The 26711-nt window shown below is 35.3% G+C and overlaps 1 protein-coding gene across 1 annotated transcript in view; it reads right to left on the bottom strand.

Moving 5' to 3' along the window:
* The window catches only part of ASCC3 (activating signal cointegrator 1 complex subunit 3), a gene marked incomplete at both ends in the record, with an annotated part of 318402 nt that overhangs the window by 66289 nt on the left and 225402 nt on the right, over window positions 1-26711 (bottom strand). Inside the window, 5 exons of the mRNA XM_079716820.1 lie at window positions 9749-9883; window positions 10079-10190; window positions 21270-21395; window positions 25449-25581; window positions 26511-26631. Of these exons, the coding sequence (XP_079572946.1) occupies window positions 9749-9883; window positions 10079-10190; window positions 21270-21395; window positions 25449-25581; window positions 26511-26631 (627 nt within the window). The remainder of the gene's footprint in view (window positions 1-9748; window positions 9884-10078; window positions 10191-21269; window positions 21396-25448; window positions 25582-26510; window positions 26632-26711) is intronic.

The following is a 26711-nucleotide window of genomic DNA, read 5'->3' on the forward strand; positions in this document are numbered from 1 at the left end:
CTAGCATTGATTTCTGAACTGCTCCACCTGCTGGACCAATGAAACCCTAACAATAATTTTAGAGCACTTAAATTCTATTGACATGAAATTATAAACGTTCTGCGCAGAAACCAATTTCTAGCATATGAAAATTATATTTTAAAATGTTTTATCCACTACTAAAGTTTTTATTTTCCACTTATTTTTATAGTCTAAACAATGCTCTGCTTATTCAAAGTAGAATGAAGTGACAAATGGTTAGAATTTAGGGAAGAGATTTTATTCCCACAAAGATAATAATCTTCAATCTTATTTTCATTACATTTTTATTTCCCCAATGTGATTGCATGTGTACTGACAATTCTAAATAGTTATGATATCATTAAGTTAAGCAGAGAGTTACTACCAATGATAAACAAAAATATATCCAAAACCAAATTAACAGTGATTTACTTTGCCAAATGATTCATGATAGGGTTCCCTGAAAAGCAGACTACCCTGGAGTTTTACAAATATGACTTAATTTATATGAAACTACCCAAGATTTTATTTGTAATTTTAAAATGTCTAAATGGAGTCTCCTTTTGCAAATGCTTTTAACGTGACCCCCAGGAGTTTGGTGATCCAATCCTGCCCGTAGGCCAGGCTGGTAACTCTGACTTTTGAGGACAGCATCAGCAACACTTCTGCCTTGAATGCCATAAGCAGGACTGAACACTTCCCGTGCAGAAGAAGAGCTATATGAAGCAGCAACAGCAGAAGAGACAGACAGACTCGACACAAGCCTACTCCTTTGTTTTTATTAGGTTCTTTGGGCTCTAGGACAAATCTCCTTAAAAGATACAGGTCTATTTATTATTTCCTTAGTATTCCCCCAAGAGCACTGAGTATTGGATAGAATACTTAGCAAATCTTATAACTTAGGCTGAGAAGGTTAATGGTATATCCCTTTTACATACCATGTTTTGTAGTTTTATTTAAATAAAAGGGCAAAATAAGATGCAAGAAGAGGAAAAAGAAAAGTACAAAATAGCAAAGGGGGAAAAAAAGAGAAGAGCATTTAAAAGGTTGCTGGGGGATATGAATTCTAATTTCAACTCTGCCCTCTGGGATCTGAGTTTTTGTATTATTTTTCCATACTGGTTTGTGTCATCTTGGGCAAAACTGGGTCTTTGTTTTTTGAAAAAATGAGAAAGTTAAACTAGGTAATAATGAAAGAAATATTAAGGATAGTCATACTTTGGTATCTAAACTTATTTCTTAATTAACAATGCTATTTAATCACCAACATTTAGAATCTCAGTAATTGACAGTTATTCTGTGGGACAGTTTAGGAAGCCAAAAGTAATTTTTTAAAAAGTATCAAAAATTTAAAACAGGACAAATTTCAGATAATATTAAAATATATTTTATGCTCATGAGAACACAATTAGCTTAAAAATCTTTAGAGGAATCTACTAAATCACAACAGATCTGAGAATGAAGGTTTTCACCAGGAAAATATTTCACTTTTCTCTGTCCTAAGAAAAGCTTGTAAGTGCAGAAAGCTAGGAAGAAACTAGGAAATAATGGAAAATAGGGAAGGTCTCAAGGAAAAGAGACCAAGAGAAGTAGAAAGATACTTTTTTTTCGAGACATTTGCCATCTGTGCCTCTCCAAAAGATGCCAAGCAGCTCCCAAGACTGAGGGTTAGGAAGCTCTTTCTCATGAACCCTGGAAGATATCACATTAGGTTTCGTCACTAGGATGATAAAGAGCAGCAGATGGGATCCTGCAATTGTCACGAGGTTATTTGGAAATAGAAGGCCATGAGGTTGGTGATGTTCACTGTTGCTCGGTTAACCTTTCCTTCCTTTCATTTTTCCTTTAATGAACTCTTTAATTTTACATGTGGGGTCCCCTACCAATGGTATTCATATCTGGCTTGTCCTTTTTATTTATTCCATTTAAAATTTCTCTTTTAAAAAAATTCTTGCTTATTCTTCCAAGCCTATGTTTAAGAAAGATACGTTTGTAATTTTCAACCAAGAGATTTGTGGTTGTGTCCCAAAGAGGATAAAATTCAAGCATTAAAAATGCTATATCACTGAAAATGTCGTCTATATGGGCAGAGCAAAAAAAGAACCAGTATGCTTTTAAATAAAGCAGTGCAGAGAACTGTCAAACCTGGAAATAAATAAACAAACAAATTATTTATTTATTTATTTATTTATTTATTTATTTATTTATTTATGGCTGCATTGGGTCTTTGTTGCTGTGCGTGGGCTTTCTCTAGTTGTGGCGAGCGGGGGCTACTCTTCATTGTGGTGCACAGGCTTTACATTTGCCGTGGCTTCTCTTGTGGAATACGGGCTCTAGGTGCGTGGGTGAGCTTAGCAGTTGTGGCTCACGACCTCTAGAGTGCAGGCTTATTAGTTGTGGTGCACGGGCTTAGTTGCTCTGTGGCATGTGGGATCTTCCTGGACCAGGGATCGAACCTGTGTCCCCTGCATTGGCAGGTGGATTCTTAACCACTGTGCAACCAGGGAAGTCCCCAGAAATTTATTAATATATAAAAATCTAAATTTTTATGGTACTTTTCTCAATTTGGAATGGTTCTATTTTATGTTAACACACGAAACCCATACTTTTAGTCAATTATCTAAGGTTTTGTGGAAAAGTAAGAATTTCACAACTTTTCAAATTGGATATTTGATATATAAATTCATGTTTCTGTGTAGTCACAAGAACCTTATGAACTGAGTATATCTTAAAAAATCTATTGAAAATTTACAATGTTGTGTTAGTTTCAGGTGCACAGCAAAGTAACTCAGTTATAGATATACAGATATTCATTCTTTTTTAGATTCTTTTCTCATATAGGTTATCCCAGAATATTGAGTGGAGTTCCCTGTGTTCCTTGTTGGTTATCTATCTCATATATAGTAGTGTGTGTATGTTCATCCCAAGCTCCTGATTTATCCCCACCCTGCCACCATGTTTCCCCTGTGGTATCCATAAGCTTGTTTTTGATATCTGTAAGTCTGTTTCTGTTTTGTAAATAAGTTCATTTGTTTCATTTAGAGACAAAATACATTTGGGGAATATTTTGCTTTCTTTCAAAGCTATTAATACTATGGTAAGCATATTATGAAAAATTCATTCAAATAAATTTCCCCAACTTTGAAATCGTTTTATTTCTATTACTCTTAGGTTACCTTCCACAAGTCCACTTAACATATCAAATCATAATCCTTGTATGTCACAATACTGGCACCTTCTACTCTAGACTTGGCTTTCAGTGCCAACATCATTAAGAGATTCTTCAAATTACTTTTTAAATATCCTTTTCCCTCAGGATTTTCACTTATATCTAATTAGACTACTTACTCCATGCCATGTAATCCCTGTTGCCAAAACTGGTAAATGCTTCAATAAGTAGGAGGAGGGCATCAATGGAGCAAGACAGATGTAATGTCACTGGTTAACAATAGAAGTGTGAAGCAGCTGCCTTAATTATGAAGCTTATTAATTCATGGTGTTGAAAAAAAACTTGGCAAGAGTTCTTATAAAATATCTAACCTTTTCAAGTAGCATGATATTGCTTAAAACTTAAAATCTATGTTTTCCATAAGGAAGGTTGAAATAACTATTTTGCTAGTAATTAACATATGTATTTAAAACCTGTAATTCTAAGTCACAAGGTCACACATAATTTTAAAAGCAACTCTGCTTCTTAACTGACTTTTAAAAAGTATATACCATTATATTTCAATACTTAAAAACCTTTTTACATTTGGAATTAAATCATAGGATAAGGATAAATGTATCTAGGAGAGGAAGTAAGGAATAGGGAAGAGAGTTCTAAAGAGCTACTTCGTATGGAACCTGGGAAAACTTAAACAACCTCATCAAACCTCAATTTCATTTTCTATATATTAACATTTACCATGAAGTGTTGTTTGAGGATTATAAATAATGTATATTAAGTGCCTGGCATATAGTAGGTGCTCCATAAAAGGTAGTTATTATTATTTTTTAATGAATATATTGAAAAGACTAGATTTAAATAAATGGGTTGCTGTCATAGAATAAGTGAAGAGAAATAGTTTTAATACAATCTTCAGTCTTACACCTAGAATAGAGTAATTTACTATCATTTAAAGACAATGACATCTAAAAATGTAAGCTAGAAACAGCTCAGTTTCTTAAGAAGAAGATGAGTAAGTGAAAACGGAAATCTCAAAAGAGGTGTTAGCAGAGAGAAAAAAATTAGTGGAAGTGTGTTTTCTTTTTTGGTGTTGACTGAAATAAAGATTTACATGTAATGGAGTAATAATCAACAGGAATTAGTTCCTGGAAGTATAATAGACTGTCACATTTAGAAAATCAAATAACACCCCCCCACTCCCTATATTCTGAAGGATAAAAAATATTCCAAGTATTATCTGAGAAAAAAAAAAAGGTTCTGAAGAACCTAGGGGCAGGACAGGAATAAAGACGGAGACATAGAGAATGGACTTGAGGACACGGGGAGGGGGAAGGGTAAGCTGGGACGAAGTGAGAGAGTGGCATGGACATATACACACTACCAAATGTAAAACAGATAGCTAGTGGGAAGCAGCCGCATAGCACAGGGAGATCAGCTCAGTGCTTTATGACCACCTAGAGGCGTGGGATAGGGAGGGTGGGAGGGATGGAGACGCAAGAGGGAGGGGATATGGGGATATATATATACATATAGCTGATTCACTTTGTTATACAGCAGAAACTAACACAACATTGTAAAGCAATTATACTCCAATAGAGATGTTTAAAAAAAATATTCCAAGTATCTAGTGGACCAAGAGAAAAATACCATACAGATGACACACTTTCATCTAATCCTCATCCCTGTCTCCTTGGTCTGTAACAGAATGATCAGCATCTACCACACCAAATATGACACGCACAATTCATTAGTAGTTTAATCATTCATAAATTCTTTCTAGCCCTTTTTGAATCTATATATTTTTGGCCTACATTATATTCATCAAGTGAAGTAATAAATTCTCTGAGTTTATTACTTTCAGGATCAGATGGAACTTCCTATTAATTAAAAAGGTTACTTGTGTTCATGATCTAAAGAGGGCCTCCATTCATAAGGTCCATGATTTTAATATCTGTTACCTGATTCATATCCTTTGCCTCTGCAGACTGCAATGCCCCAATCACCTACCTCCCATCATTTGAGTGGCTCCCTTGGGCCCATTCAAACTTTCTCCATGATGTTCTTTTGATGTGGGGTCAGCGGAAATGTATATAGCAAACCTTGTGTACAGGGAAGATTAACACGAAGGAAGAATACTATATCCTGTTTTGTTTTTAGAGACTCTTTTTGATGGTGGGCAACATTCTGCTATGATTCTTGGAGCGTCACACTGTGCTGATGACCTCGGTCAGGTGCAACACCCAAGTCTTTCATAGTTTATTACCATGGCCCATAGATTATCTGTGCATTAACAAAGACACACACACACACACACACACACACAGTTTGCCACTAATGTTCATTATTCTATCTCATGCCCCTAGAATGAACCTTACACACTGTAGGCACAAAATATTTTTTGGATGAATCAATATATGGTCTGTGGGTAGAAATGTGACCGATGGAATTTAATATGGACACATGTAGAATAACATATCAAGGATAAAATATCTAAATTATACATACTTCATCATATGCTTAAGATATTTCTTAAGACAACTCCATTTAGCTTACCTCCTTACTATTTGGAAGAGTTTAGTTTTCATCTTTATATTAAACTCAGAAATTTCCTGTTGCCTCCATCCTTTGTCAAAAGGGTGATACTGTCAATATAATAAATACTATTCTGCAAAATACCAGGCTGACCCCAACAAGCCTACTGACAGAGGAAAAGAACAAAAAGGATAGAATTCAAAAGTTAGGGTATACATGTACCTAATGTATGGAATTTTTTTTTAACCAAACCTGACAACCTTCTGCTATGGAACACTGTGGAAGAGGGAAGCCTGAAGGGCCAAAAACACTGTGAAAGGAAGCATACCATGAAATGACCTGATTATATGGCTTTCTCTTTTTAGTTTTGAAAGGCAATAAAATTGTATCCCTACTTAAAAGTTTATGTATTTTTAAATGCTTGATGAAAGTCAATGAATTTTTTTTTTTTTTTTTTTTTTTTGCGGTACGCGAGCCTCTCACTGTTGTGGCCTCTCCTGCTGCGGAGCACAGGCTCCGGACACGCCGGCTCAGTGGCCATGGCTCACGGGCCTAGCCGCTCTGCGGCATGCGGGATCTTCCCGGACCAGGGCACGAACCCGTGTCCCCTGCATCGGCAGGCGGACTCTCAACCACTGTGCCACCAGGGAAGCCCCAATGAATGTTTTAATATTCCTTTTTTCATTCTATGGTTACCTTCTAGTTTGTTTTCTCTGTGCCAACAATAATCACACTGCAACATATTCAGAACACCTAAAATAAAAATCTTCATGAACATAATTTCTATACTATCATTAATACCAAAGACAATAAATACCAAAAGTTAAATACAATATGTAGCCTAAGAAATAATGAGAAAACTTTATTCACTGCCAAAATTAAATTGATGAAATATTATAGTGAATTCAAAATAATACTCAAGAGATTAGAAGCTTTTTAGTTGTGATCTTTTCGGGAATACTAAAAATTCCTCTTAAAAATAAGTAATCAGTTGGGCTTCCCTGGTAGCGCAGTGGTTGAGAGTCCGCCTGCCGATGCAGGGGACACGGGTTCGTGCTCCGGTCTGGGAGGATCCCGCGTGCCACGGAGCGGCTGGGCCCGTAAGCCATGGCCGCTGAGCCTGCGCGTCCGGAGCCTGTGCTCCACAACGGGAGAGGCTGCAACAGAGAGAGGCCCGCGTACCGCAAAAAAAAAAAAAAAAAAAAAAAAAGGTAATAAATTATAAAAATAAAAAAGTTTGAAAATGACTTCAGAAACATCAGTCACTGTATCTTAGTAAAAGGAGATGCTGACAGTAAATAAGTTATAATACTGCATTGTTCGAAAACATAATGTGACATTATTAAACATAAAAACAAAAGCAATGGTAGTGGAACGAGGTCTTTCACACACACTACTTTTCTTTGCCCTGTTGTGCTTGTCATCCTCTTCTCTATAGCTCCTGCTTGACCAGTTGTATCTCCTTGTTTCAAAACCACAAGGAGATTAATATGCAGTTTTGGAGGTAAGAGCAGAGAAGATAACGAAGCTACGTGAGTCATTTAGGACTCTCTGGTGTGATCACAAAATAATACTTAAAAACACTTTTCAGTGAAAGAATGATTTCTAGAAATTGTATTATAATTACTTCAAACACAATCCTGCTTTATTATTTAATGTTTCTCTGTTAGTTACACATATGTTCTCTAGTACATAGAGAATTTCTAGATAAGAAATTAGCAAAACCGTGGTACCTGCAGATCTCCTTATCCATATGAGTCCTATACTTCTAATATCCCAGTGTCCTCCCTCAAAAAGAGGTCTCACTTAGATATTACACACTTAGACACTACGTAGCAAAAGCTGAGAGTTTCATGGACTAGACACCATAGGATGAAGAGATATCATTGTTGCCGTAGAAATCATTAAGGGAGTATGCAGAACAATATCTATGTAAATATACTGTAGTTTACCTTCTGTATATCTGCAGATGAGTTGTTTTTTTAATTATTCACAAAAGAGTTGACTTTATTTTAATAAAGATATACCATGAGATCAGTATTAACTGGTTTTAGGCAGAGTGATGCTGGAAAGAAACAGGCTACTGAAAGGATGTGAACAGACCTCTTGCTCTATCAGTGCCTTTTTATGGAAAAGACTGAAGAGAAAAATGATTGCATTCCCTTGGTACTATATACATTTGGGTTTTTTTTTTAGTAGGGTGGAATAGGCATATGGTTTTCACAAACTTTTACGAACAATGTGCATCTAGTCTAGACATACTTTGAACCTCCCAACTCGGTATTTTCCAGCTCACTCTGTGTGTGTGTGTGTGTGTGTGTGTGTGTGTGTGTGTGTGAGAGAGAGAGAGAGAGAGAGAGAGAGAGAGAGAGAGAGAGAGGGAGGGGCATGAGAGGCAGCACAGTGCAGTGGCTACGAATGCATACTAAGGTGCTAGACTTCAAACTACTCACTTGATGTGCAGCCTTGGACAAGTTGGTTACTCTTTAAAATAGGAATAATAATGGGATGTTATCAATATCATATGAGTGGCTTTGTTCGGATTAAATGAGTTTATCCATGTAAAGTTCCTAGAATAGTGCCTGTCACATGAAAAGTGCTCAAAGGTATTAGCTGTTATTATGTGTTCCCAAGTACTTTAAAATATTAAATTAGGTAAATATATCAAGGTAGGTAAATCTGAAAGAAACATTATATTCCTAAATCTAACAGATACTAGTTTAAGATGCTTGCTGAAATTAACTAACCATTATTTTACTGTCTTCCCCCCAGAAAAATCCTGTTTTTATGAATATCTGTCTAGGAAATGATAAAAACCTCATTCTTAGAAACCTAAAAGAGATTCTTAACTTTTAAAAAATATTCTTACCTGAGAAATGAATTGTTAATTTGACAGCAAAATCATTTTCTTGAAAGCTGCCTCATATACTTTAATCCTCTACTCATTTCCATAGAGCAAACAATAGAAAACTGATTTATACAGGATCCATCCAACCATCCAGCAATTCATGAACAAATATTTTCGGACTCATTACAATGTTTTTGGCCCTATGCCACACACACAATCTCTACACTAGTTTCTCAAAGGGAAACCACTGAAAAATTGGAAAACTGTGAATGGGATACTGATGTCTATTGAGAATGATAAAGCAATAGGAGAGGTAGACAAAAAGCTAATAAGTAAGTGAACTACAGCAGAATCAGTGAATTTATAAGAGAAGGACCCTAAAGACATAATAGCCCAATGGGTCTTAACTTTAAAAAAAGTACCAACACACCTGAGGGGTAAAAAAAAAATACAGTACTTACTTATAACATATATCCTGATTAATGTGCCAACAAAGTTTCATGGTAAATTATTACACTTAAAGTCAACAATAACAACAAAATAATGCATATATAATATGCAGGAAGGAAGTGGAGAAGATACTCCTAATAGTAATTTTAACTTCAATATTAAACTTAGCTCTTAGCTTCTCGGCAAAAAAGCAAAATGAACATAGTATAGTTTTTTACCATGTGATAAATCTGATTGTATATTTTTTTGGAAGGGGGGAATGGGAGGAGTTAACTTTTCTGGCATTTAATTCTAAGAGAACTTAATCAAGTAGATCCTTATATTAAGAAACATCAGCAACATCATAGTTCCAACAAGAATTACCCAAAAAAAGCAATAAGAAAAGCTTTCAACTATAATCCAGAGAGGCTATTACATTGAAGGCTAGGGAGATCACCTGGCTGCGGAGGAGAGCCCAGTTTATACCTATTATCCTGGCTTAAATATCAATAGTGCCCCATTCCATTCTCGGACTAACCAAAGTTTGGATGATAAATTACACGGTTATCTTATCTATGGGGAATTTAGTCTAGATTTGCTTTGTAGTGATCGTGTTTGACAGAAGAAAGAACTTCATAAACAGTTTCTGCCAAATTTCAAGAGGAACTAGATGGCAACAAATTAAGACCCAAATTAAAAGTGAAGGTATGAAATATATAAAATATAATCTCTTTGTATTAAAAACAATGCAATAATATCATGAAACTCACACTCAGAATTGAAAGCAATTCTTCAGTACCACATTCAGGTTTCAAACGCTCCTTGAACATTTTAACTGTTTGGTGCTTTAAATAGTAATAAGAGGCAATCCGGCCATACGTCAGTGGTTCAATGGTCCGATTATCCTGTTTCAAAAGAAATATAAAATAACATAAATAAAAAGTACAATCGAAGTGTATATTCATAAAATTAATAATTCATACTGTAGGTTGTTATTCCAACTGTTTCATTACAATTTTTGGTTATCATTAGAAGCAAAAGCCCTATTGTTAAAAAGCTGGGTCATCTTTTCAGTTGGAATGTGTATGACCAAGTCGTACCTCTCCCATCTCAATACAGTAGGAATGTTCCAATTCAACCAGGGACTTCTCAACCAGATTGGACAGAAACTTGTTCACAGAATCATGGCTCACATCACTCAAATTGTAGTAGCTAGAAAACAAGCAAGGTCATTATTTGTTTCAAAATATTTCTTATTAAAACCATCACTTCAATTTCACCTCGTTCTTTTCAGAATTTCAAAAAAAAATCCATTTATAGCAAATCAAAGGAATAAAGCAATTGCAATAACCATTTCCATTTCACAGATCAAAATCCCCATACTGAGGTTTATTGACACCGATGAACAATGGCAATATGTTAAAAATATGTAAGATAAGCAGATAAAATTCAGCAGCACATTAAAGATACTAATTTTCCAGTGTTAAAACTGACATTATTTCAGTTTACACATCTACAGCAAACTAAACTTATATACTAGATTTAGAAAAAGTGAGAAGCATATTATATATAAATATATAATTCCCTTTTTTATGTAAACTCTCATCCTCAGTAACATTAAAAAACTCAAGGAACAATTGATTTGGGTGGCAGATGAGTTCTTTTAGGAAATTTAGTCAATTGTTCCCCTAATGCTTAAGGAGTAAATATTCTAAAGATTAGAAGGAACATCATCAGGCTAACAAAAATAAGCATTGTAAGTAAGCTTACCTATACAGAAAACACATAGGTTCAGCTCTATATATCTTCTGAGTAAAAAACCTAAGGACATGCAATTCACCTGAATGCTCCTCCCTGTAACTCCAAGAAATTTTTGGCAAATCCCTAAGATCACTAGGAATCCGTGTCTGGGAGAAGATCCAAGAGGTGAGGGACTGCCTCTACAGTCATGGCAGATTGCTAATTCCTGTTGTGTGAACCCTGTCCACTAGTCAGCATGGAGAATTACATGCCCTACCTCTACCCAAGGCAAAGAACAGGAGTGGAAAGTGGCCTCAGAGAACAGACTCTCATCACTGAAACCCAGCACAAGGGATTTATATCTATACAGGACTAGGAAGGGGTGGTCACAGCCTAAGGAAGAAAGTGTTAACAATCTCCAATGGGAGAGGTCTAAAGGCCTCCCAAGCATGGTGATTTTTTTTTTTTTTTCTTTCTTCCAAGGGAAAGATTTGGGGTCAATACTATAAAAATTTATTTAAAAACAGAAAAAGCAGGACTTAAATCATGGCAGGATATATTTTCACTAGAAAGAGAAGTTAGCCCAAAAGTCTAGGTACAACCAAATATATGAGTTTCCACTGAGTATGGATTAATAATAGGTTATTTATTTGGGAAAATAACTGTAAATCATAGTTATATGCTGAGGATTTTAATTCTCATAAAAGAGAATTAGTTACTTTAAATTTTAGTCTGTAGAGAAATTATTGCCCTTCCTGGAAAAGTTCTTTTCATAAACCAAAATAAAGCAATATTTATCAATGAACAAATACTAGACAGATCAGTGCTGTTGTTACTTTAAACAAAATGCACAGACTTTTATCTAACCAGGCATATGTGAAGTGAAAAACCAGCATTAGAAACCATTAGAAAATATTTCCTTTATCCTGAATTGTGACTGAGAAGGAGTATATAGTTAGAATAATTTATTCTGCATTAGAGGTGAAAATAAAAATTCTGAACATTCAAGGCTCCATAAAAGAGACAGATCCCCAAAGCTGTTTCAAATCAACAATATTTTTTTGTCTTTCATTTTTTTCCCCCAACAAATGAAATTTATCAGCCAAACTTTCTGCAATGTAAGTGCTTACTTTATATTTCACATTCTTTTGGCTTGCTAAGCCTATAAATTTTCCAACATGATTTTCAGCTGTCTGGACTAATATATGGTTGATAAAGTTATATCCAAATGGAAGAAAAACAGTGAAAATGTGCCCAGGACACTGAATAAGTAGTACTATCTGTAGAGCAAGAATCAAGCTATTTTTTATGCAATTAAAATTACAGAAGGAAGACATTATGAAAATAATATTACCATGAAAAACAAAAAGTTATGATTCCATTTTTATCTATAAATTTCTTAGGCCATTTGAAAACAAAAAATCTCATGGTTGCTGCTATGGATCACCACAAGCCATTCCCATATAAATATAACTGGAATGCCAACATTACCATATTATGCTTAAATGAATAATTTGGTACAATTACAAATAATACTTAAAACCATTAATGATAAAAACTTTTCTCCAAAAATTATAGGTTCTTTTTTCAATAATTATTTTACTCACTGTTTTATGTATTTACAAGATATATTTTGATGGGCTAATATCCCTTCTGAAGTTTGTTCATTTACATCTATTGGAAAAAATTTTTAGACTACTTTGTGGCTTTTATCCAGAGAAAGTACAGTCAGGGTAAATATTTTTTAAACATTTACAGTGAATTGTAAAAAAGAAAAAAAAGTCAAGTAAAATCATGGCTCTGAGACTGCAACAAATTATCTGATGACTACACTAAAATATCATAATCTAACTTGCTAAAAATTAATGCATTTTTTGAGCAGAATAACTTAAAAAACTTCCATTGATTATTTCTTAATATACTTGTTCTTTTCCAATATGCTCACCAACATTCTTACTGACTTGCATATGAGAAATGAAAAACTCAATTTAAGTAAGCGAATTGACATTCAATTTATTCAATATCAAAACTTTTATCCTTATTACATCTGGGGGGTGTAATCTAGAATTTTAAAAATCCCTAAAATTGTTTTCTTCAGATATTCTGGCATATGTGGTAACTTTATTTTTTAAAAGTGACAACTTTAAAAATAGAGAGGGCTAGTTAAAATATTACATTCTTGAATATAATAGTAAAATCTCAATCATTAAAAAACTTTTCTCCTGTGCAGCCAACACAAATACTAAAATGCATCTATTTTTGTTAGTGGTTATGACTTCACTGATTTATACCAAATATTATTCTTTGTTAATATTTGAACTGAGATTCTAAGGTTACATAAATATTTTCAAATCCTTAAGAAAGTATACTGCTACATCTTAATTAGATGTATAATTTACAAGACACTATAAAGTAATAAAACTAAGTGTAAATGGAACTATTTTTTAGGTCCCAGAAAATTCTGAGAAAGAATATATTCTAACACTTTTTTTTGTGAATAAAGGATGGAGTTTATATTTACATGATCTTCATTAGTAGCATTATATGGCCTTTGCTTCTAACATGTAAACTTTTCAGCCACTGTGCAATTTCTAGCCTAAATAATTATAAGCATTTAGCTTAAAAAATTACATATCATTAATTTCAATAATCATTTTACTAACTTGAAAAAAGCATGCAACTGCTAAGTAAAAAGGTCTGTTTTCATGTTACACTCTCCACAGTAGAAAATTTATAATTTACTGGTTATTAAAACAGAAATATTATACAACTGTTTAATTATGGATAAAGGATACAATGTAGTTTCACGCTCACTGCATTGAATCGTCAAGTCATTATCTTCTCTTTGCCATAAACAGACAGCCTACCTTTTTGTCAGCATGCTATTTCATTTATTTCACAGAGAAACCGAGTTTCACAATAATTGACTTGTCAGAGGCTCTAATTTATGAGGCTGAGCTCTGTAAGATTTCTCTATATTGGATTCAACCTGCACACAAGCAGGGTTGAATATTTACAATGCTGTTAACAGGTGCTGAGTTGTTTAATGATTCTAATAGCCAGAAGCATACTGAGAAAGCCAGCGGGATCACAATTACAGGCTGTTTGAACACAACAATTACTAGTCCCCTGAGAGGTGTGAAAGTCAAAGGCAGTTTGATACTGACAGCATCTAGCACATGGGCTAGACAAGCTAACTTCTATTAGCAGTCCATTGGGAAGAAATTATAAACAAACCTCTCCCTATCATAAAATTTTACAAAGTTCATTAAATTTAAACAGTCAAAAAGTAAAACAACTTTTAAAAAATTATCTCTAAAAGATCTTATCAAAGGACAAACAAGAATACCACACAAGAAACTTCAAGTTATCTTTTTCCAACGTTAATAAGGACGCAATTTCACCAGCTGAAAATGAAAGAGATTTTATTGTAATGTAAAACATAGATAAAGTTACACCAAACAGTTTGGATTTAATGTGAATAGTGGCAGCTATTTCCTGTTTGGTTTATGTAAACCTGGCCAGAGACCTCGCTGGGAAATTTTTCATCAGTATTGAAATGCTGCTGCTATAACTGTCAGTACTGGGAAGTCATTTGTTACAGCACCATGTTTTTTTATGTTCAGATTATGCAGCAGTAATAATGACACAAATAATGAAAGTGGTTGCAGGGACAGCTGAAACTACCACAACATTTTTTTGCCCTAGAATTATTTAGAAGCTTTCTCAGGGGAAAACAGAGAGTAAAATTGAACATACAAATTGAATCCAGAACTCAATTTGAAATATATTAGATTTCATGATGCACCAATACATGTGTTTATATATATTTGAATGAACTAATGTATATATGTGTGTCTACATATATATTTACACATATAAATATGTATCTTTATAAGCATACATATATTTGCATATACATGCATATCAAAAACTTAAGGACATACACAGACATACAGAGAACAACCAGGAACTGAAATCTTTCTGAACATAAATTTGGTGGTGGCGTTGGGGGGACACTTTACAGTAATATGATTAAATGAAGGGGGTTGGAGAATTGGGTCACATTTATTTACCTATATGTGACTGTATTTTGAGAGTGGTCTTTGCCCTTTGTATTTTAAATAAACTTCAGTTTTTCCTTGTTACACATACATGCATGCACATATGTGTGTATACAAGACCCTCCCACCCAAAGAAAAGTCAAATCTCAATTTATGGCACTGAATGACAGGAAGCATGAAGTATGTATTAAAACTACATATAACACAAACTCTTCATTTGAGACAATGATTTTAGGTTTCTTAAAGCTTTTACTAGATCTACAAATAAATAGAAAAAGTGTACCAATTTCCTGTGCCTTTCTTTGCTTCTAGCTTTGTGTATAGGTGATTTTAACACAGACAATAATAAAAAGATATAAGGGCCAATCAGAAAGAAAATTGCAGGGCATGCTATAGCAGACTAAGTAAAATATGTAACTTGTTAAACTTTATTTAGGCACGTTTTCCCATTTTTATCCAGATGTAAAGGTATAGATATTAAAAATGACAATTTTTTTTTTTTGCATCAAACGAACAAAAGTATTAGACATTCAGAATTAGTATGGTATGGTTTCTAAAGAGAATACATTTTCCATCAGAGCCCTGAAAAGAGATCTGGATAGAAAGTATGGATATTTGAATTCTGGACCTGATAATGGGCTCAGGGATGAAGAATGTGGCCTCTGGAACCAGAATGCCTGGATTCTATCAGTAGTTCTGCCTCTGTCACTCAGACCTGCCTGATTGTGGGCAAGTTGCTTAATCTCCCTGTGTTTCAGTTTCTTCATTTATAAAATGGGGGTCATAACAGTACTAAATGAGTTAGGCTCTTGAAACAGCATCTCAAATACAGCAGATACAATAATAAATAATATTAGTGTAGTTTTTGTCTCCCATTTTATTAACTTCAATTTTTATATATTCTTCTTGTATTTGTTTTTGCTAATGTTCTTCTAGTTTCTCGAGACGGATATTTAATTATTTTCAAGCATTCACGCTTTCCTGTAGGTGCCCTAAAGATATGAATGTTCCTTGGAATTGTGTGTTGATTAAAATTCATAGGTTTTGTTCTAAAACACTTTTATTTTTGTATAGTTCTAGCCTATACCTATTTAAAAAAAATTTTCATCTTTCACTAGAATAAGAGTAGTTAAATGCCAAGCAGTCAGATTTTTTTGCCATCCTTTCTCTTGTTTATTTCTGGTTTTATTGCATTACACTGTGAGAATGTAGCCTTATGATCTCTACATTCTGAAATACAGTGAGTTGCTCTTCGTAGCCTAGTACATGGTATATTTTTATAACTAAAATTCCATTAGTGTTTTTAAGTACGGAATATTCTTTTTAGGGGGTACTACGAACACATACACATATTCAAGGATATTGTTATTCAAATCTTTTATGAAAAACTTTATATCTCTTTGACATGCTGATTTTTTTTTTTTTTTTTTTGTGGTATGTGGGCCTTTCACTGTTGTGGCCTCTCCCGTTGCGGAGCACAGGCTCCGGATGCGCAGGCTCAGTGGCCATGGCTCACGGGCCCAGCCGCTCCGCGGCATGTGGGATCTTCCCGGACCGGGGCATGAACCCGTGTCCCCTGCATCGGCAGGTGGACTCTCAACCACTGCGCCACCAGGGAAGCCCTGACATGCTGATTTTTGAGGGATATGTGTTAAAGTCTCTCAACATGACTATAATTTAGTTAACATCTTAGATTTCTATTGGTTTTGCTTTATATATTTTGATGCTATATTTCTAGTTATCTAAAAATTTATAATCTACTATAACTTTTAGTGATTGTACTTGTTATCAATATAACCATTCTTCATTGTCCTTTTTAATCTTTACTGACTTGAATTTCATTCTGTCTGATTTTAATTCTGTAGCTATTGGTTTCTCTTTGGTACTCTCCTTCAGGTTTTCTTTCAATGCCCAATTTTCCACTTTTCTATATCATTTTGATTTGATATGTTGCTTATAAATCATTTTTAGTGGGATTTAAAAAAATAAATCTGAGAATTTCTGTCTTTCAATAGGGAAGTTTAAATTATTTATAACATTTATGATTATAATTGGCCTTTTTAACGGTATGAACAGATTCTGTCGGCCCTCTGATTGAAAACCTACAATGGTTCTCATGTCACCCAGAATAAAAATCAAAGTCCCTACCATGGTGTCTAAGCTCCCACATGACCAGTATGACCACTGACCGCCCACATCTCTAGCTTTATCTCCTACTACTCTCCTCCCCACGCTTATTCCACTTCAGCTACACCTTCTTCTTGTTGCGCCTTCAACACACCAGATGTGCCTGCTTTAGAACTTCTCCCGTTCCCTTGGCCTGAAATGTTGTTCGCTAGATATTCATGTGGTCAACCTTCTTACTTCTTTCAAGTCTTTGTTCAGATGTCAACACTTATTCTATGTCTACAAAGCACAACTTATCTAGTTCCCGTCTCCAATACATTTAATTTCTGATAAGTATTCTCGGACAGTTTGCAAATCAGGCTAGATTGAGGATAGACTAAAAGAAGATTAAGCAGGTAAAGAACTAAGGAAATTAAGGGAGGAGAAAAATTAAAAAGGAAATTTGAGATTTGAAGTCAACATAAGTAGATGCAGAGTGATAACATTAACAAAGGTAAGAAAGTGATATTAGAGCAAAATTTTGATATCTGATTCAGTTTTAGACATGCTGAATTTGAAATGATGGTGGGAAGTCCATGTGGCAACATTCAGAAGGCAGATGGAGAAATGAGACTGTAACTTGGGATGGGGAACAGCTGGAGTAACTTATTTGGGTCTTTCACAGACAAGTGATATTTTAAATACAGAAGAGATCTCTAGAGAAGAACTTCCTAATATTATGCACTGAAAAGAGCACACCATCACTTCTACAGTCTTCTTGCCCCAAAAGGCAGAACTTGAATTCAGGGATGAGAAAACTTCAGACAAACCCAAACTGAAGGATGTTCTACAAAATAATTGGCCAGGGTTCCTCTGAAGTGTCAAGGTTATGAGAGACAAAGAAAGACTGAGGAAATGGCACAGATTGAAATGAATTAAGGAGGCAGAACAACTAAATGGAATGCAGGATACTATTAAATTGGGTCTTCAGCAGAAAAGGGACATTAGTGGAAATACTGATGAAATGTGAATGAAGGCTGTAGATTACTTAACAGTACTGCATAAATGTAAATTTCCTGGTTTGGATAACTGTACTATAGTCATGTAAGATGTTAACACTCGAGGAAGCTGGATGAAGGGTACACAGTGCCTGTTTGTACTATTCTTGCAATTAAAAAAAATCTCAAATTGTTTGAAAATGAAAAGTTAAAAAAATTTTTAATTAAGAAAAGAAGACGCACACACAAAATTCAGTGTATCTGTGGATTCAATAAAGAACTACAATTTGCAAAAGAACTCAATTTGCCTCAGAGAATTATTCCCTTGTTTGCTGATCAGACAAGCTGACAGAAATGGTTAGGTTCTAAGTCTCTAAACTAGAGTCTTTTTTTTTTTTTTTTTGGCTGGGCCATGCAGCCTGTGGGATCTTAGTTCCCTGACCATAGATTGAACTTGCACCCTTGGCAGTGAAAGCATGCAGTCCTAACCACTGTACCGCCAGAAAATGCCCTAGACTAGAGTCTTTAGGATGGTATAGACCAGTAAAGCAACTGGAAAGGAGTACAAGAATAACAGCTCACTAATAACATTAATTAAGTTTTTCATAATTAATACAAAACTTAGAGAGGCTTTAATTCGTGTACTTGATTCCCAACATGACCCTGTGAAGGAGGTAGGCTATTACTCACTTTCCAGATGAAGAAAGTGAAGCCAAGAGAGGTGAAGCGATCAAGGTCACACAGTTTCTAAAAAGCAGTGCTGAGACAAGAATCAGTGTTCTGATTCCAAGTCAAAGCTCTTTCTATCACATTAATTGCCTCCATTCTTGTGATATAAGAAAAATGAATATATTTACAGTTATATACCATGATTCTTCTCCCTCCAAAGACATAAAGAGTAGTAATTCACAAAACTTACGTTTTTAAGTTCTAGCTTTATCACAAAGTAGTTATGGGATACAGGACAAGTCACTTTAAGTTTCCAGCCTCCATTTCTTCAATACCAAACAAGAAGGTTGGACTAGAGTACATGTAAAGTCTATCTCATTGTAGGATTCCACAATGCTAATCTGTGATCTGTTTACTATGGAAAATATGTGGTACCGTAAGACTATCTCATTAATTTTGTAGTCATTTTCCCAAATGAAATTTTGTACCTAATCCAGAGGCCTAATACAGTTGCGGAACTGAGCAAAACATCACCATATTCTCAAACTCCTACCTATGTAAGTGGAAATGTTGGCTGAAGAGAAACAAATTTCTTAAAGTACCAACCGGTAAGATTTAGTGAATTCATTTCATCATTTTCATCATGATCTCTCTGTTCAAGATCTTAACAATGGTTTAATATTTCTTCTTACTAATATCAGGAATGTCCCTCACCTTTGGCCTCCTTCCATTACCCTTGCATCTGTTAAGGTCCTATGTGTCTTTGCCTTATTGTTAAAAAGCATTGTAACTGGTCTCCCTGCTATAAATATCTCCCCATTCTAGCTCATTCCCTACCACAGTGCTGCAAGTACTGAAACAAAGCCAGTATTTATTAGAAGAAAACAAAACCACCGATTTGAAAAGATATATGCACCCCCATGTTCATTGCAGCATTGTTTACAATAGCCAGAATATGGAAACAATCTAAGTGTCCATGAATGCATGAATGAATAAAGAAATTGTGGTATAGACAAAGAATGGAATATTACTCAGCCATAAAAAAAATGTAGGGACTTCCCTAGTGGCACAGTGGTTAAGAATCCGCCTGCCAATGCAGGGGACATGGGTTTGAGCCCTGGTCTGGGAAGATCCCACATGCCGCTGAGCAACTAAGCCCATGCACCTCAGCTACTGAGCCTGTGCTCTAGAGCCTGTGAGCCGCAACTGCTGAGCCCATGTGCCGCAACTACTGAAGCCTGCACGCCAAGAACCCATGCTCCGCAACAAGAGAAGCCACCGCAATGAGAAGCCCATGCACCTCAACTACTGAGCCTGTGCTCTAGAGCCTGTGAGCAGCAACTGCTGAGCCCATGTGCTGCAACTACTGAAGCCTGCATGCCAAGAACCCATGCTCCGCAACAAGAGAAGCCACCGCAATGAGAAGCCCATGCACCACAATGAAGAGTAGCCCCTGCTCACCGCAACTAGAGAAAGCCCATGTGCAGCAACGAAGACCCAACGCGGCCAAAAATAAATAACTAAATTTAAAAAATGTAATCATGCCTTGGAAACAACATGGATGGACCGCTAGGATATTATGCTAAGTGAAATAAGTCAAACAGAGAAAGACACATAGCATATGATTTCTCTTATGCATGGAATCTAAAAACAAAACAAAACAAAACACCAAAGAACAGACTGGTAGCTGCCAGAGGTGGGGGGTGGGGGTGGGAGAAATGGGTGAAGGGCTCAAAACGTACAAAGGAAACAACAACAATAACAAAAACCTAATTTGGTGGTGCTAAACTATACTTAAAAGCTTCCAACCACAGCCAATAGGATCACATGCAAACCCCTTAGCATGGCATACAGGCCCTTTACTCTGTGGTGCTTGGTCCACTTTCTAGGCAAGAAAATCTTCTTGCCTCACACTCTAAGCTTTACATCTAACTTTTGGCATTCTCTAGAGACTCTTTCAAGCCCTGAGGGCCTCCGCCCATCTAGTATTTTTGTGCCTTCCACCTTTTCCACTTCTGTTCCAGATTCGAGTTCTGGGTGAAGTATCACTTCGTCTGTGAAGCTTTCACTCTCACAGGATTAAATACAGTCTGTTAGAGCACTTATGATTTACACTGTAATCATTTATGTCCATCTCCACATTACAAGATCAGCCCTTGAAGATAAGGGATGATATACACTCATCCTCATGCTTCAATGTCTAGCATAATATTTGATAAACAGGTGCTGAATGAAGATACAATCTATCCTGCCTGGAGTAAAAAGATACTCCATCACAACTCCCCCAATTTTATTTCATTTTGCAGGGTTCTTATTAACCTTTACAAATGCCTCACAAATTCTTCCCCCTACAATTTCACAGGCCTTATTCTTCTCTGAATTCCAACTGCACCCAAGTCAGCCACTACCATGTAACTTAATTAAGCACAATTCCTAATGACGTCAGGTGTCTTGTCTCCCTAACTACAGAGCGAACTCCTTGAGAACATTCTAAGTTAATTAAAATAAGCTAATAAAATGCACACAATTATTTTCTAATATATCACAATACATTGTGAACATATCAGAGATATTATCTGATTCTCTGGGCAAATTCCTATATCTAGGATGTCCAATGTTCTGGCATTTTTGTTATGTACCTGAATTTAGAGATGATTACCTTCAAACATATTTTATTTTAGTGCAAAACAGAAAAATACTTGCCCCGCGCTTACCTGGGGTTCATGATAAGACGTCGGAAAAAGTAAGTCCAGGTGATATAATCCATTGCATCTTGCTTAGATGTTATTGTACCACCAGCAATCTCTGCATTTAAATGGTCAGAGAGCACTCCTAATAAGCTACAGAGTGAATAAGACATGGGAAACATACATGAACATTAAAGGAAAAACAATTTATCTCACATAGTCAAGACTCAGATTTGATGTTCCAGGATACAGAACAAATGTTTTGTGTAATTTGTATCTTTTGTATATAATTTTGGGGAAATAAATTGCTAGGTGGAAATAAACACAGGCTGACAGGAAGGGAGCTAATAACTTTCAGGAGGAGAAGATGAGAGCCGAGGTAAGAGCAGAAGAGGGACGATACGCCTTGGACAGCAGACAAGAGTTACTGAGGCAGATGAAAGGAGAGTTGGTAAGAAAGGGGGGATGGTTAGGTTAGAGCAAGGATATTCCCTTCATTCATTCAGTGAATATTAAGTTCAGTCATATAAGACATAAATGTGCTAGGTGTTGTGGAATATACAGAGATGATCAGATGTGTTGTAAGACTGGTGTAACAAAATGATCATTTCAGTTTCTTACATAAATTACAAAAAAGGGAAGCAATGTCCAACAAAAGAAAAGGCCATGTAAATTATGATACATGGAACAATATGCAGGTATTAAAAAACAGTTTTTGCAAGGGATGTTTTTAAGGATATGAGAAAATGGCCATAATAAACTGAATGAAAAAAAAAGTTGCAATGTTACTCTCCAGTCACCAGTGGCAGAGTATAAATCCATATAGCTAACTTGGAGGGCAATTTGACAATATCTATTTGAACAATCACCGTGACCGAGCAATTTTACTTTTTCATTATCACCTGATAGGGAAACACTTATAGGTTAGGATAGGGAAGCAAAATACTTCACTGCAGCAATATATGTAAGAGTTAAAAACTAGAAACTCTCTAAATGTCCGTTAACAGAGAAGTTAACATATAACTTCTGTATATGTACTCTGTAGAAATAAAATATTAATAGTAGTCATATCAAGGTACACATTTTAATTTTTAATTAACTTGTTTTTTTTTTTTTTTTGGGGTACACGGGCCTCTCACTGCTGTGGCCCCTCCCGTTGCGGAGCACAGGCTGTGGACATGCAGGCTCAGCGGCCATGGCTCACGGGCCCAGCCGCTCCGCAGCATGTGGGATCCTCCCGGACCGGGGCACAAACCCATGTCCCCCGCATTGGCAGGCGGACTCTCAACCACTGTGCCACCAAGGAAGCCCTTAATTAACTTTTTACTGAAGTACACATAGAAAAAAATTACATAAATTATACATGTACAACTCAAGTAATACTCACAATGTGAATACATCTGTGTAACCACCACCAAGATCAAGCATCACCAGTGCCCCAGAAGTCTTCCTTTTATGCTTTTTAGTCACTCCTCTTGCTCAAAAGGATATTTTGACTTTTATTTCTTTTCTTTACCTTAATGCAGTGGCTTGGATCTCTAGCACAATGCTTACTGGCAGTGGTGAAAACAACATCCCTGTATCATTTCCTATCTCAGAGGGAAAGCTTTCAATACTGAATCATCAATCATGATGTTTGCAGTAGATTTTTAGTAGAGACTCTTTATCAGATTAAGAACATTTCCTTATATTCCTGTTGGCTAAGAGTTTTTATAATTAATGGGTATGGAATTTCACCAAACACTTTTTTATAATATCTATGAGATAATCATATAATTTTTCTCATTTTTTCCTGCTGACACGGTGAATTATATTCATTTATTTTCAAGTAATAAGTCATCTTTGCACTGATATTGTAATTAGTTGTAACATGTTATCTTTTTATACATTGTTAGGTTTGATTTACTCATGTTTTATTTAGGATTTCTACATCTATATTCATGAGAGACACAGCTCTGTTACATTCCTTTCTTGTAAATTTATCAGGTTTTGGAACCAAGGTTATTCTACTCTCATAAAATAAGTTGGCAAATAGTCCTATCTTTTCGACTATTACAGGAAGAGTTCATGTTCAATTTCATGAGTTCAATTTCTTCCTTAAATGTTATAAAGAATTCACTAGTGGCACGTCTGGGTCAGAAAATTTCTTTGTGGAAAGATTTTAAATTTCAGATACAATTGCTTTGATAGAGGCTATTTAAATTTTCCATTTCTTTTTGTGTCAGTTTTAGTAATTTTTTTAAAAAAGCATTCTACCATTTGATCTAAAATTTAAAAATTATTTGTATAAATTTTTTCATAATATCTTACTACCTTTTAGATTTCTTTTGTATCCTGATATTGTGTTGTTCCTTCTCTCTTTTCTCTTGACCAGACTTAAAGGTTTATCAAAATTATTCTTTTCAAAGAACCAACTTTTGGCTTTGTTGATTTTTTTCTAATGTATGCTTGGTTTCAATTCATTAATTCTTTCTCTTATCTTTCTATCTTCTTTATTTGAGTTCAATTTGCTAATTTTTTTTCAAATTCTTGAGATGCATATTCAGATAGTTCATTTTTCACTCTTTCTTTTCTTTTCTTTTTTAAAATTTATTTATTTATTTATTTGTTTTTATTTTTGGCTGTGTTGGGTCTTTGTTGCTGTGCACAGGCTTTCTCTAGTTGCGGCGAGCGGGGGCTACTCTTTGTTGCCGTGCGTGGGCTTCTCACTGTCGTGGTTTCTCTTGTTGCGGAGCACAGGCTCTTGGCAGGTGGGATCAGTAGTTGTGGCTCGTGGGCTCTAGAGCGCAGGCTCAGTAGTTGTGGCGCACGGGCTTAGTTGCTCTGCGGCATGTGGGATCTTCCTGGGCTAGGGATCGAACCCGTGTCCCCTGCACTGGCAGGCAGATACTTAATCACTGCGCCACCAGGGAAGCCCTTCACTCTTTCTTTTAAAATACATATATTTATGGTCATAAATTTTCTCTCAGCACAATGTTAGCTATCTCCCACAATATTAAATGTTTTTATATTTTCCAAATTAAAAAAAAAAAGGAACAGCAGAACTTCTAACACAGTAAAAAACTCAGTAACTATTTACAGTATAAATTAGAAATATATTTCGTCCTTTGCAGTTCGAATATGGTAAAGGCGATTTAGTATATTAAAGAAGACTATGATAAAAGGTAGCAAGTGATAAATGTTAGGAATGAAAAATGTATAAATCTGACAGACAAAAGATTATTTTCATCTGAGAAAATGAGGAAAGACTTCGTCAAAAGGGTGGTAGTTACTGTATCCACAAAGAAGTATGTGATAATTCTGAAACTGGCCACTAGCCTGAATTATTCATTACCAATCCCTTTATTTTGGATATTTACTTACAGACTATTCTACAAAAACACACACCAAAGTAACACTATTAAATGCTTACTATGTGCCAGACACAGTTCCAAGCACGATACATCTGATCAGTACAAGTACCCTACGAGATGGCCAGTATTGCTGCTATTTCCATCTTACAGACAGTGCACTAAGGCATTGAGGATTTAAATAACTTGCTCAAGATCAAGCAAGTGATGGAGAGCTCAAATATGAACCCAAGTTGTCTTGCTCCAGAGTCAATGTGACTGAACAATGTACTTCACTGCTTCTTTTTTTAAAAATAAATAAATTAGTTAAGTAATTAATTTATTTTTGGCTGCGTTGGATCTTTGTTGCTGCGTGCGGGCTTTCTCTAGTTGTGGTGAGTGGGGGCTACTCTTCGTTGTGGTGCACTGACTTCTCATTGCAGTGGCTTCTCTTGTTGCAGAGCATGGGCTCTAAGCATGTGGGCTTCAGTAGTTGTGGTACACAGGCTCCATAGTTGTGGCTCGCGGGCTCTAGAGCGCAGGCTCAGTAGTTGTGGCGCACTGGGCTTAGTTGCCCCGTGGCATGTGGGATCTTCCTGGACCAGGGCTCGAACCCGTGCCCTCTGCATTGGCAGGTGGATTCTTAACCACCGCGCCACCAGGGAAGTCCCTTCACTGCTTCTTTTAAACAGCATGTTTTTCTTTTATAGTGAAAATTATAATTTAATGTTGTCTTATTGTGATAAATATATTGCTTCACTTCAAATAATTCTTTTGAACTAGAAGTTTTACTGATTTTCATCTAATACAATGTCAGCACAAAAATATCAACCTGCTATGACATAATCTATTTAAATTAATTTACAGTGAAATTTACCTTGACTCTACAGGAAAAGGTTCATAAAGAAATTTTTTGTAAAAGTCTTTCTTTATGTCATGAACCAGAATTACAGCTTTGCCTTGGTCATCAAACTGAGGCCTCCCAGCACGCCCCATCATCTGGAGTACATCTATAAGAAAGAGAACAAGAGGCATTCTGCAGTGTGGCATGTAGCACAAGAAATATTGATGGATTATGGCATGTTTCTACAACACAACAAAATAAAAGGGAGAAGAGTATTTTAAGACCAGGGATGCTCTCTCTGATGCCTACTACTGAGTTCCCTAATAATTAAATAATTAATTCACTATGATAGAAAATTGAGTCCCCAAAAGAGTCTTACAGTGTGTAAAAGTAAGAAAGATCAAAGATTCCTTTAGGTAAATGTTTAAAAATGCTATTTAAGAGTTATAACTATATAACTCTTATATAGGAAAACCTCTTCAGCAGAGTCATTTGCTTATTTTTCCCCATGAATAATGGATCCACTTAGGCCTCCTCTTCTTCCCATCCACTGTATAAAATTTTTCTTTTATACTGCAGGAGTCTCTGAGGTAAGTAATGATTGAGAAATGATACAGATTTTATATGCATTCATTGAGTTGAAGTACACATTTGGCATATTTTCCTGTTCAAAACTCACTGAAAATGCTTTTATCCAGTTTTAAAATATGTTAATAGACTGTTCATGAACAAGTTACAGCAACAAGTGCTTTGGTTCTAGAAGTCCTATAGGAGATATCATGTCTAGTGAGGGAGATTTAAAATTAAACATAATGTTTAATTATAACTTATTAAGTCACTAATTCCTACTAATCAGTACTTTTATCTATTTATAAATTTAAAACAATTACTTGTGCCTTTGACATTCATTAACACATTGGATAAGTAAAAGTAAATAAAATGGCTTAATACTTTGGAGTAATATTTTTACTGGAAACAAAAAATTTACAATTTGTTCATCACTGACATGTGGCCAATTCTCTAAAATTTAATTCATGCAAATTCAAATTATTAATGCTAAAACAGATGTTTAATTTGTAAATTTAAAAATATTACCTGTAATGGGAAAATCCACATATCGTCTTGTTTTTCCATCATAATATTCTGTTCCTTTAATAATTACTAAATGAGCTGGAAAGTTTACACCCCAGGCTAATGTACTTGTAGCAATAAGAACCTAAAAAATAAAAGATAATATCTTATATCTAACTAAAATACAACTTTTAAGTTACTTTAAAATATCTGTTCATGGAAAAA

Source organism: Hyperoodon ampullatus, assembly GCF_949752795.1.
Source record: "Hyperoodon ampullatus genome assembly, chromosome: 12".
Lineage (NCBI taxonomy): Eukaryota > Metazoa > Chordata > Mammalia > Artiodactyla > Ziphiidae > Hyperoodon > Hyperoodon ampullatus.